At 43.9% G+C, this 13,261-nt stretch overlaps 1 protein-coding gene and 1 pseudogene across 1 annotated transcript; one reads left to right on the forward strand and one right to left on the reverse strand.

Moving 5' to 3' along the window:
* Positions 1–268: 268 nt before the first annotated feature.
* Positions 269–4,588, forward strand: LOC119307572 (54S ribosomal protein L37, mitochondrial-like). The gene is made up of 2 exons (XM_037583651.1): positions 269–595; positions 3,869–4,588. The coding sequence occupies exon 2, from the start codon at positions 3,888–3,890 to the stop codon at positions 4,275–4,277; it is 390 nt and encodes a 129-aa protein (XP_037439548.1). The 5' UTR covers positions 269–595; positions 3,869–3,887; the 3' UTR covers positions 4,278–4,588.
* Positions 4,589–5,655: 1,067 nt separating this feature from the next.
* Positions 5,656–13,261, reverse strand: part of LOC119309161 — a 46,381-nt pseudogene continuing 38,775 nt past the window's right edge.

The raw sequence follows: 13,261 nt of genomic DNA on the forward strand, positions 1-13,261 counted from the left end.
AGTAGACGCGCGTCGCGTGCGTCCCTTCGTGTCCGCGTCGACACAAATCAAGCTCAAAATTTGGCAAGAAATGGGTCGGTAGGTGGACAAAAAGCGGACGCGCGTTTATTTGAGTCGGCGCGTTGAGTCGATTTTTCTGTTCACGCCGACCCAAACAGACACGCGTGGATGAAATAGATCCGCGCGTTAGAGTTGCTCTTATAGCCTATCGTTGGCTGTATTATTAACCATGATCTGAAGTGCTATATAGTCTAGTAAGATTCACAATCAGAGAAGACCTGAAATGAAATGATACAGCTCTGCTGATCAACTGCACTCGCTGAAAAAGGCTCCTCGAATCTGGGCTGCCTCCAGCTCCTCGCGCCGCCGCCTAGATCCCACGCGTCGCCGCAGCCGGCGTCACGCCCCTTCCCTCCCCGGGTTCGTCGCCGAACTTCCCCGCCGCCCGCCGCAGTCTCCTCCCCTACGACCTCCTGCCACCACCAACCGCCGCCGGCTCCTCCCCATCTTCAACTCTACCGACCGCCTCCTCCTCTTCCCCATCTTCAACGGACGCCACCGAGCGTGCGCTCCTCCTGCGCAGCCACCACCCAAGGTACTCAGCAGCCTAGGCTTCTCTCCCTCTCTCTTTTCTCTTCTGCAAAGATGAGTAATTTCAGAAATGGCGATTTCAGATTGCATATTTCTCTGAAACCAAATACTACTATTATCCTCGTTCCTTTCTCTTGTGGTAGTTTGAGAGATGACTAATTTCCGACATTGTAATTTTAGGCCGTACTTCTTTGTTGTAATTTTGCCGACACTAGTAATTTCAGATATATTGTACATCTCTTGGTATAATGTCGACACAGATTGTACTGTACTTCTTTGTGGTTGGTCCATCTATATGGACCAAAAACAATTATGGGTTTAGCATTTTTGACATCTATTCCTTCCATCCCATAATATAAGAACGTTTTTGGAGAGTGGCAATAGAGCACACGAGCTCACTTGCTCCTGTTAGCTGCACCAATGGAACAATCACACTTGGGCACATGTATTAAGTGTGGGTGTTCAAAACAGGGAAGGATACGCAGCATCCACAGTAGCATACCGTGACAGGTTCTGTTTAATGTGACGGCACGAAGACGGTAGGACATGCAACGGAAGATGCACATATGTTCCGTCGGTACAACATGCTATTTATTATATATTTTTTGCAAGAAATACTATTTATTATAATTAGACAATATATTTTTTGTTCCCCAAACTTTTGTCAGATTCTAAATTTAATCCCGTAACTTCGAAACTGGACAACTTGCACCCTCAACTATTGAAACCGGACAAGTTTCACCCCGGTTTTGATTGCGCTGACTCCAATTCATGTATTATTTTCAAATTCGTGAATGTTTTAAAACTCACATACATTTTTCAAATCCGTTTAATTTTCTAAGTTTTCGCAAACTTTCCAAGTTCGCGTAGTTTTTTTTTCAAATCCATGTACCTTTTTGAAGTCCGAGTATTTTTTTAAAGAATCACATACTTTATTTTTCAAATGCATTAACTTTTAAAAAAATTGTGTACTTTTTCAAATCCATAACTGTCTTCAAGTTCACATGCTTTTTTCAAATTCATGTACTTTATTTGGAAAATTCATGAATTTTTAAAAAATCTGAACTTAAAAAAGGTATGCGGACCTGAGAAAGTATACTAATTTGGGAAAAAAACATGCGTTTGAAAAATTAGATTAACTTTAGAAAAGTACGTGAATTTTAAAAAAATACCTAAACTTGAAAAAAATAAGTGGATTTAGAAACAGTTCATGGATTTGAAAAAATACGCGGATTTGTAACTTTGTCCAAACTTGAAGAAAGTATGCAATTTTGAAAAAATTATGCGAACATAAAAAAGTACGTGAATTAAAAAAAAAGGTCGCTCGACGTTACCATCAGTTCACACCTTGGACACGTGCCTTGCACATATCGATATAAAAAACCAAAAAAAGCATCTCTGATGCATGGACGTCCGTCGATCTGTGCCGTACTAACGTTGCCTCTTCGGTCCATAGTATACGCATTAAATAAGCCCATAAACCCACGCGAAGCGACGCCTCATGATTCCATGATCAGGCGAGCTTGTCCACGCCTGTGGATATTCGACCAATCATGCTCTTATGTCTACATGAATTTAATTTGCATGTGGGAATTTATGCAACGTGACAATGTGTTAGAATAGACTAGATTTCAGTTGTTGATGTGTTGGGTAAGGTGTCATGAAATGAAATGGAATTCAAACATATAGTGGGTGAGGACAAGTTGCTGTTTAAAATTGAAATGAACGGAGGGTCGGCTTATGATTCATGAAGTGTTGCGTCGATTCAAACGAATGTGCGTAAGTGCGTTCCAGATGCACTAGATGACTCTCCCAACTAGCCATGCCTTTATCTGATGTATCGACAGATAGATTGAAACTTTAGTTTTTCCTGCTGGAGCTCGTCTTCGTTTTCCTTTTTGTGGAAAAAATGGTGGGTAGATAAGCAGTACTACTACCCTTTTGCCTTGGATGCCTCGTGAAAGGATAGTGACTGGGCTCTCGGCAGCCTATTATGACCTGGGCTACGGGTAGAAGACAGAGCCTGCTGTCAACCGCTCTTACCATGGAATGAATGTTACTGCGCTAGGTGGGCCAGCTGGCTAATTTATGGCAGCGTCCTCTGTACCCGCGAGCATCCTTTTAGCAAATCTCGATGATGTCTCACGGTGTATGATACCGTGACCAGGCGAGGACGGGCACTCCTGTGAGTTTTCGGTTTTTGACACTACACTAGTGTCAAAAACGTCCTTACATTATGGGACAGAGGGAGTACATTACACGTAAGATTGGACTAACTACTGCTCTAGGTGGAAAAAAAAATCTGCATCCGCCCCTGCCAAAGTTGTTCATCCTGTGATATATATGAGGTTTTTAGGAGACTCAAACCCTTATCAGGTGCAGCCCTCCCATGGTTTAACGGTGAATTAAATTTGCTAACCATGTAGTGCCGCATATAGCTGATTCTGAATTGTGCATAATAAATAAATGGTCTAAAGGCGGGATTGTAGTTCTGATTTTGGGTCGGCCAATGCTTGATGCTGGAAGGTGTGTCTGATGTTCCAATTGATTTTGCTTCAACAACAAACAGAACAGTGTTATCTGGGCATTTTCTGGTCTGCACCTTTCTCATGGTTTTGCTAAACTCCTAGACAAATTTGCTAATCATATTGTGGTGCTCATTGGCTGACATCTTGTGAATGATGCCATACTGCCAATCATGCACTATGGCCTTACGCGGGGAATCGGGGATTATTATAGTTCAGATTTTGCTTTGGTTGGGGCTTGATGCTGGGTATAGTGTTGATGTTCTTCAGGACTTTGGTCTGATCCGGTCTAAATGTTGTTTTATTTGTTTTCACTTTTGCAAGAACCTTTAGATGATGGTTATATCTGATTGTCATCTTTAACCATGTGTAATTCATGTATTCAGTTGAACAACATAAGAATTTGGAAATAAATTGCAGTGAACATCTTGAAAGCAGAATAACAAGTCTTAAATAAAACATGTTAGCTTTCGAGCTTTAGTTCCCCATATTACAGTATATAAATAAAGACCTTGTGGCAGAAGCAGGCTGCGATAACATGGCCCCAGATCTGATATTCCAGAGTCAACATACTCCTTGTACATCTGTGTACTAATTATACGACCTTCTGTTCAAATGCCTTGATTCGTTGCGGATTCTGAACCTTCTTTTTTCTGTCAGCACTAGTGGTTTTCTAATGTTATATCAGTACACACTTGATTCTTTTTTTAGCAGAGTTAACACTTCTTAGTTGTGATGTTTGACGTGTGCAGCTAAAATATCGACCCAGGAATGGCAGTGTCTTGGACACGAGTATTGAAGCGTGGAGTTATTCCAAGAGACACAGCTCAATTGGTTGGGACAAGAGGCTTTGCCGTTGCGGCCAAGGGAAAGGAGGGCGGAAAAGGTGGCGCGGCTGATGCTAAACCTGTGCTCAGCAAAGAAATGAAGAGCACAGGTGTGTTTGGGGCGAATATCCTGAAGGAGGGTTCTGACCCGAAGATCCAACCAGACTCTGAGTACCCTGGCTGGCTGTGGCACATGATCGACAAGCGTCCGGTGCTGAGCGAGCTACGGAGGAAAGATGCCAAGGCGCTGCCCTATGAAGACCAGAAGCGTTTTATCAAGCTGGACAACCGGACTCGGATCAAGAAGAACAATGCTCTCACAGTTAAGAACTGATCGGGACACTCTCATCTCATCATAGTGTCTTCTTATCTGGAGTAGTTGATTTTGGTAATAATGTAGCATTGAAGCCGAGCTCACAGTAGAATGTAGCCTATGCGACCAGCAAAATAGTTTGTCATGTTCTTATGAAGATTTAACTTGTGTGTCCTGCAGCAAATGCTGTACCAAGTTTCCCATGCTCCTGCTTGTTTGCGTTTCACGGTAAGATGTAAGTTCCATGCTTTGAAGTAAAAGCTATAGCACAGGGGGGTGCTTGTGATGATACCTATTATTGGTACAGCTTTGAAATTTGAATTATTTATGCTTGTTCCCTCCTTGTCCCAGTGGATAATCACCGACATTTCAAGCAGCGGTGCGTGAACTGACAGATCAATACTTCCGTGCATTAAACCACCAAGGGTTTGTTATGCTTGCTAACGGGAATTGCCATCCTCGCGACAACTTAATTTACCATAAAAAAACGTTTGATTTGCCATGGTTAAAAATCCGACGTCAGATTTTTGACATTCCCGATTAGAAAGTGAGGCAACCGATTTCAGTCAACCGTGGAGGTCTTAAACATGTGAACGGGTTGCCAGATGTCAGCCGTGACAACCAGTTGAGAATAACTTTTCTATAGTATGCTGATGACACCATCTTGTTTGTGGGAAACGGTTGCACCGGCTTTTATTTTGTGCCAATGCGAAATGGCATCAAGTTCTACCGAGGTTATACATGCAGTTCATTCTACACAAACTCTATCAGAACAACAAGCTCTACTAAGTACTACCGAGGTTATAGATGAAGAAAATATTCCAAATGGTCAAATAGAACAGTGCAAACAAAATCTGAACATGCAACTAGCAATGCAATGTAAATTTATAGATCAAACGATATGACATCATAATATCATGCATCAGCCCTAATGCTATTAGCAAAATAAGCACGCGAGTATGCAACCCATAAATTAGATTATATTTGTGATTCATAGTTACATGCAAAGCAACAAAGGCTCTTTCAGATATGTGAAAGGCCTGAAAAACATGGCAAGGGGGTGGTGTTCAAAGTCATTGTTGGTCAAGGATATCCGGTCGTGCAATTCAAAGATATTATATGTGATCACTAAAGTGCATGCCAAAGACCATGGAGTGCTCTGATGGTAACTAAAATTTTCAGATCAGTCAGGAAGGGAAGATGCAAATCTGCAAGCAATGTGACATGCTGCCAGATGGGACAAACGTTTGAAGGAGCAAACTTAAGGAGCAAACTTAGGGAAACTAATAACACAGATTACACAGCAAGCAAAATACCATTTCATAGTATTTCTGTTTCCCACCAGATATCAATCAGACCACAAATTTAACGCAAAGTTTGCGATGTAAGGCCACCAAAGTCAGGGGCGGCTACTTAAAGAAGCAGATACCATGGATGCTTCATAGTTCAGCACATCCAAAAATCTTCCACTCCTCACAGGCATTTTGAAGCAGATGTCATGCCTGTTTCCTAATTCATCAAATCTAATAAACTTCGACTGCTGCTGAGTGAATAGGCTGCTCTCCACTGCTAAAAAAGGGTCCTCGCATGAAAAATCACTTCCTTCTTTAAAACTCCATGCTTTGCCTCCTTCGGGCCCTGTACTCTTAAGAAGCAGCACTTCGCAGCACCTTATGACCTCAGAAGCCTCCTTCAGTTTGGAGAACGCCACGGCTACTGAAAATGGAGTGAAGCTTGGGTTTGCCATTATAATCACCGCAGTCTCCAGCACCTTTGGGAAGATCGACTTGAGGAAGGCAACCTCGCCTTGTTCCCCTCGGAATTCACGGAAATACATCTGGACTATGTGCAACATAGCACTTTCAGTAGGACCCTCCTGGAAATTGAGGCTGAGCCTACCAGCGGACCGATCACATTTTCTGGACTGCAAAGGGAGATCAAATCAGTCAATAGTTGGAGAGCAACTGAGAGAGGTGCACACATTTGGTGAATGAAGAAAGCCTTAACATGTGTTGCTTGAATAACTACATACAGGATTCACTTTCCACAACAGAAGAAAACATAGACAGTAAAGAGCTCTGATGGTAATTGACTTGACAGGTCTATGCAAATCAATCAGAACAAATAATCTACAAGTGATAAAATCTGCCGCATGAAGGAACAAGTATTAGATGTAATATCTAGAGGAGATTGGTAGGAATGTAAGTAAAACATGAATTAGCTCAGATATCTACAGTTGCTATTAGCTGTTTCGGAAGAAGAAAATATATAAGGTAGCAGTATTACGAAATTGCGTCTTTTGTGAACAAGGGAGATTTACTTTTGGCAGCTCAGGTTCATAAATTACATGCAGCGCTCAACTCTAAAAACTGGATGCTATATGCACACATAACTAAATGCTTTCATGTGCATGATGAAACTAGCAGAAAGTGCCAAGGACCAAGTAGCAGCTAGTGGTACAGAGATAAAAAAAAATACAAAAACTAAGATGGTGTGTGCGTTATTCGGCCTCTCATGATTATCGTCCACGCATAAAAGAAAAAAGAAATGAGGCTGCAATCTTTCAATATTAAAAAATCGGAGATACATTCCTGAGCTGATGCAACTAGTATTATGCAAATATTGAAATCGCCCATGAAAGTGCAGCTATTGCGGCGCAATCGCTTCCTGGGATGCTTCCGCGACGCTATGGCCAAAATTACGCGATCTCCCGTGAGGCCCGCGATCGCATTTAAGTTTTCATTTGGAACCAGAACATGGCAGGCTCTTGGTTCCCTTGTTTGTGAACTAGTGATGCTTGTTTGTAAGTTGTAATTGGTGATGCTTGTTTCAGTTTATGTAAGTATATTATATACTGCAATCCTCTGTTTTCCTGATGAAAATACCCTGTTTTCCTGCGAAGAATGTCCATGTACTAGCTGCCGCTAAATGGCTTAGCGGCCGCTATTGCCCGCAATAGCGGCTGTAGCGTTTCGGACAAGCTGCCGCGAAATGGGATTGCCTGCGATTTAAAACTTTGGTATTATGTTATATCATACAGACCACTAAGAAACTGTAGACAGCAATGTGCAAGATTACCATATGTATCTGTCATCAGTGTGAAATAAGCATAGCAGGATTGCTATGTTGCTACTAGCTTGCAACAGCTCAAATGCATCAGTGTGAACTAAGCAAACGAACATTTAGATGCTGTGTTCCAGAAAAAGATCCGGACATGCCAGAATTCAAGAAGCAAAGCAATAGAAACAAAATTTGATATAATAGAAATTGTGCCACGAGAAATTTTTTTATTACCAAATGTCATAGCATAAGCAGATGAGCATGCAATCCCTGGAATTATAGTTGTGTACTCTAGTCTGTGAAAACTTGGGTTTAACGTCGTGTCTTCGTCTGACCGACGGCTGCGTGTTTATATGCTGGGGCGCGACTCCCAGATCGCGTACATGGTTGAGATCACAACTTGGGATACAAGGGATAAGAGGATAGAGAGATAGAGTTGTTACAAAGATAAACATGCTAACAACCTGGACTATCCTAGCCGGACTCCCCTTGGGACGTACGCCATCAACCTGTCACGACTGGGCACACAATGCGTTGCTTAACATCCTCCCTTAATCACAACTTTGTCAAGTTGAGATTACGCTTGAATTCTTCGAAACTTCTTGTGGGTAGTGGTTTTGTGAAGCCATCTGCAACTTGATCTCTGGAATGCACAAAACGAATCTCTAACTGGTGATTTGCAACTCTTTCTCTGACAAAGTGAAAATCAACTTCAATATGCTTTGTTCTTGCATGAAACACTGGATTTGCAGATAGGTAGGTAGCACCAAGATTGTCACACCATAGGCATGGAGCTTTAGTACTCTTTATACCAAGTTCCTTCAACATAGACTGTACCCAAATAATCTCTGCCGTAGCATTTGCAAGTGCCTTGTACTCAGCTTCTGTACTTGACCTGGATACAGTAGCCTGTTTCTTTGCACACCATGATATTAGATTTGGTCCAAAAAATACTGCAAACCCACCAGTGGAACGTCTGTCATCTATGCATCCTGCCCAATCAGAATCTGAGAAAGCACTGACTAGGGTAGACGAAGATTTACTGAAAGTAAGACCAAGATTCATAGTAGTTTTCACATATCTTACTATACGTTTAGCAGCAGTCCAATGAACTGTGGTGGGTGCATGCAAAAACTGGCATACTTTGTTAACAGCAAATGAAATATCAGGTCTTGTCAAAGTCAAGTACTGAAGTGCTCCTACCAGACTTCTGTAGTTTGTACTGTCCTCTTGATTCAAGGGATCTCCTTCTGTAAGTGAGAGTTTTTCTGAACTGGACAAGGGCGTTGGTGAGGGTTTACATCCTTGAAGACCAACCCTTCTTACCAGATCAGTGGCATACTTTTCTTGAGAGAGATGAAGGCCATCTTCATGTTTCTTTACCTCAATTCCTAGGAAGAAATGCAAATCTCCTAGATCCTTCAGAGCAAACTCAGCACTTAGATCCTTCAGAAGTCCTGTTATTGCTTCATCAGAGGAACTTGTGACAATTATATCATCAACATAAATAAGAACAAATATGGAGGTATTTGATCTATTATAGATAAACAGTGATGTATCAGACTTTGAAGGGACAAATCCAAGTGCTTGCAGTTTCCGACTTAGACGTGAGTACCACGCCCTAGGAGCTTGCTTTAATCCATATAAGGCTTTATCAAGTTTGCACACGTGTAGTGGTGAGTTTTTGTTTACAAACCCAGGAGGTTGCTTCATGTAGACTTCCTCTTCCAGAATGCCATGAAGGAACGCATTCTGAACATCCAATTGTCTGAGACTCCATCCCCTGAAAACAGCAACAGACAAAACGAGGCGAATAGTGGCAGCTTTAACAACAGGACTAAACGTGTCCTCATAGTCTATGCCGTACCGTTGTTTGAACCCCTTTGCAACGAGTCTTGCTTTGTAACGATCTATAGATCCATCAGACTTTCTTTTGATGTGAAACACCCATTTGCAATCAATTAGATTTTTACCTGGTCGTGGAGGCACCAAGTGCCACGTTTTATTTTTCTTCAATGCCGAGTATTCTTCTTCCATGGCCTTTCTCCACCGCGCATCATTCATTGCCTCTTCAACTGAACTAGGTTCACCTGTGGAGCAACAAGCAAGGCCGAATTTTGTTTTATAATTAACATGTTGAATTACCCCTTTTTGGAGACGAGTCCGCGGCTGCACCGGCGAAGCTGCACCACTCCGAGGCGCAGAAGATCCCGCCTCAGATCCCGAAGCAGATGCGCCTGGCGCTGTCCCTACAACGTTCCCGGTGCCAGGATCGTCTGTGGCTGTAGCGCGCGCGGAGCCCGTTGTGGGCGGCACAGAAGATCCCGTGTGTGCTACGGCCGCATCATTACGCGATGGTTGCAGGGGATCAGCGCCGGATCCCACGCCCGTGGGCCCCGTCGAATCGGTGTGGGGCTGAGCGCCTGCTGTCGGATGTCGGCGCGCGTAGCAGCGGGGTCCATCCGTGGGCCAGCGCCTCTCAGGCAGACACGTGGTCGCCTCGGATTGGCGTGTCCCGGTGTCTTCAGGTGGGCGAGTCTCTGGCGCCCGCGTGTCGGCTGGAGAGTCGACGCCGCCGCGCCTGATAGGTGACACGGTTTCTGGCGCGCCGTGCGACGCGGTTTCTGGCTGCAGCCGCGCAGACTCCGAGGTGGATAGCCTGGGCAGGTGCTGCAGTAACGATCCCGAGGAGGATTTGCCTCCCAAACCTGGACACATGAAATATTGCCCATTGGGGCTGATTTCTTGATCATTTTGGGTGATTTCTTCACCAGTTTTGCTTCCTTCTGCTGCATCAACACATAGCTCATGCACATGGTTATGAGAATTAGTCAATGATGAATCAATGCAATTATTATCCCCCCTTTGATCAAGACCCGTGAGATGAGAGGGCAGAAGCAAAATTTCTTGGCGTAGTAAAGCGCCAGCGTTTGGATGAAGATCAGCAAAGGGGAACTTGGTTTCATCAAAGACCACATCACGTGAAATATAGACACAGCCAGTAGAGATGTCTAGGCATTTAACGCCCTTGTGCATGGCACTGTAGCCAATGAAAACACATTGCTTAGACCTAAACATGAGTTTGCGGTTGTTGTAAGGTCTAAGATTGGGCCAACAAGCACAACCAAACACACGAAGAGAAGTGTAGTTTGGTTTGGTATGGAGGAGTTTTTCTGTAGGTGTTCCATTGTTGATGACACGACTTGGAAGCATGTTAATGAGATGAACAGCGGTGAGGAAAGCCTCATCCCAAAACTTTAGTGGCATGGAGGCACCAGCAAGAAGAGCTAAGCCAACTTCTACAATGTGACGGTGTTTGCGTTCTGCCAACCCATTTTGTTGATGGGCGTGTGGGCAAGACACGTGATGAGAAATACCAAGTTCTTGAAAAAATGAGTTGAGCTTCTCATACTCACCTCCCCAATAAGATTGGAGGGCAAGTATTTTACTATCAAACTGACGTTCAACGAGTGCTTGAAAGTTACGAAAAACTTGAAATACTTCAGATCTTTTCTTAAGAAGATAGATCCATGAATATTTGCTATAGTCATCGATGAAGCTCACATAGTACGTGTGTCTACCGACAGAGGACGGGGCAGGCCCCCACACATCGGAAAAAATAAGTTGCAAAGGTTTGGTAGAAACACTAGTAGAGATCGGATATGGAAACTGATGACTTTTTGCTCTTTGGCACGAATCACAAATGGTTTCAACATCACGCTCTCCAACATATGGGAGCTTATTTTTGTTGGGGAACGTAGCAGAAATTCAAAAAATTTCCTACGTGTCACCAAGATCTATCTATGGAGAAACCCTCAACGAGGGGAAGGAGAGTGCATCTATATACCCTTGTAGATCGCTAAGCGAAAGCGTTCAAGAGAACGGGGTTGAAGGAGTCGTACTCGTCGTGATCCAAATCACCGGAGATCCTAGTGCCGAACGGACGACACCTCCGCGTTCAACACACGTACAGCCCGGTGACGTCTCCCATGCCTTGATCCAACAAGGAGAGAGGGAGAGGTTGAGGAAGACTCCATCCAGCAGCAGCACAACGGCGTGGTGGTGATGGAGGAGTGTGGCAATCCTGCAGGGCTTCGCCAAGCACCGCGAGAGAGGAGGACTTGGGAGAGGGGAAGGCTGCGCCAGAACTTGGTTGCAGCTCCCACGTGCCTCCCCACTATATATAGGGGTGGAGGGGGCTGGCTTCTTTCCCTCCAAGTCCATTGGGGCGTTGGCAAAGGTGGGAGGAAAGAAATCCCATCATTTCCTTCCCCACCGATTGTTATCCCCCCTTTTTAGGGATCTTGAACTTATCCCTTCGGGATATGATCTTATTCCTTCCAAGGGGGGATCTTGGTGCGCCTTGACCAGGGGTGTGGGGCCTTGCCCCCACTACCCACGTTCATGTGGGTCCCCCCATGCAGGTGGGCCCCACTCCGGAACCTTCTAGAACCTTCCCGGTACAATACCGAAAAATCCCGAACATTTCCGGTGGCCAAAATAGGACTTCCCATATATAAATCTTTACCTCCAGACCATTTCGGAACTCCTCGTGACATCCGGGATCTCATCCGGGACTCCGAACAACATTCGGTAACCATGTATATCTATTCCCTATAACCCTAGCATCATCGAACCTTAAGTGTGTAGACCCTACGGGTTCGAGAATCATGCAGACATGACCGAGACAGCTCTCTGGACAATAACCAACAGCGGGATCTGGATACCCATGTTGGCTCCCACATGTTCCACGATGATCTCATCGGATGAACCACGATGTCAAGGACTCAATCGATCCCGTATACAATTCCCTTTGTCTAGCGGTATTGTACTTGCCCGAGATTCGATCGTCGGTATGCCGATACCTTGTTCAATCTCGTTACGGGCAAGTCTCTTTACTCGTTCCATAACACATCATTCCGTGATCAACCCCTTGGTCACATCGTGCACATTATGATGATGTCCTACCGAGTGGGCCCAGAGATACCTCTCCGTCACACAGAGTGACAAATCCCAGTCTCGATTCATGCCAACCCAACAGACACTTTCGGAGATACCTGTAGTGCACCTTTATAGCCACCCAGTTACGTTGTGACGTTTGGTACACCCAAAGCATTCCTACGGTATCCGGGAGTTGCACAATCTCATGGTCTAAGGAAAAGATACTTGACATTAGAAAAGCTTTAGCATACGAACTACACGATCTTGTGCTAGGCTTAGGATTGGGTATTATCCATCACATCATTCTCCTAATGATGTGATCCCGTTATCAACGACATCAAATGTCCATGGTCAGGAAACTGTAACCATCTATTGACCAACGAGCTAGTCAACTAGAGGCTTACTAGGGACATAGTGTTGTCTATGTACCCACACATGTATCTGAGTTTCCTATCAATACAATTATAGCATGGATAATAAACGATTATCATGAAGAAAGAAATATAATAATAACTAATTTATTATTGCCTCTAGGGCATATTTCCAACAGTCTCCCACTTGCACTAGAGTCAATAATCTAGTTCACATCGCCATGTGATTAACACTGACAGGTCACATCATCATGTGACCAACATCCAAAGAGTTTACTAGTGTCACTAAACTAGTTCACATCACCATGTGATTAAGACTCAATGTGTTCTGGGGTTTGATCATGTTTTGCTTGTGAGAGAGGTTTTAGTCAACGGGTCTGCAATATTCAGATCCGTATGTACTTCACAATTCTCTATGTCATATTGTAAATGCTGCTTCCACGCTCCACTTGGAGCTATTCCAAATGGTTGCTCCACTATACTTATCCGGTTTGCTACTCAGAGTCATTCGGATAGGTGTTAAAGCTTGCATCGACGTAACCCTTTATGCCGAACTCTTTATCACCTCCATAATCGAGAAACATGTCCTTATTTACTCCAAGGACAATTTTGACCGCTATCTGGTGATCCACT

This window comes from Triticum dicoccoides, chromosome 5B (genome assembly GCF_002162155.2).
Source record: "Triticum dicoccoides isolate Atlit2015 ecotype Zavitan chromosome 5B, WEW_v2.0, whole genome shotgun sequence".
Classification (NCBI taxonomy): domain Eukaryota; kingdom Viridiplantae; phylum Streptophyta; class Magnoliopsida; order Poales; family Poaceae; genus Triticum; species Triticum dicoccoides.

What these genes read in the sequence shown, in the direction of transcription:
- LOC119307572 (XM_037583651.1), top strand. Translation starts at nt 3,888, where the DNA reads ATGGCAGTGTCTTGGACACGAGTATTGAAGCGTGGAGTTATTCCAAGA.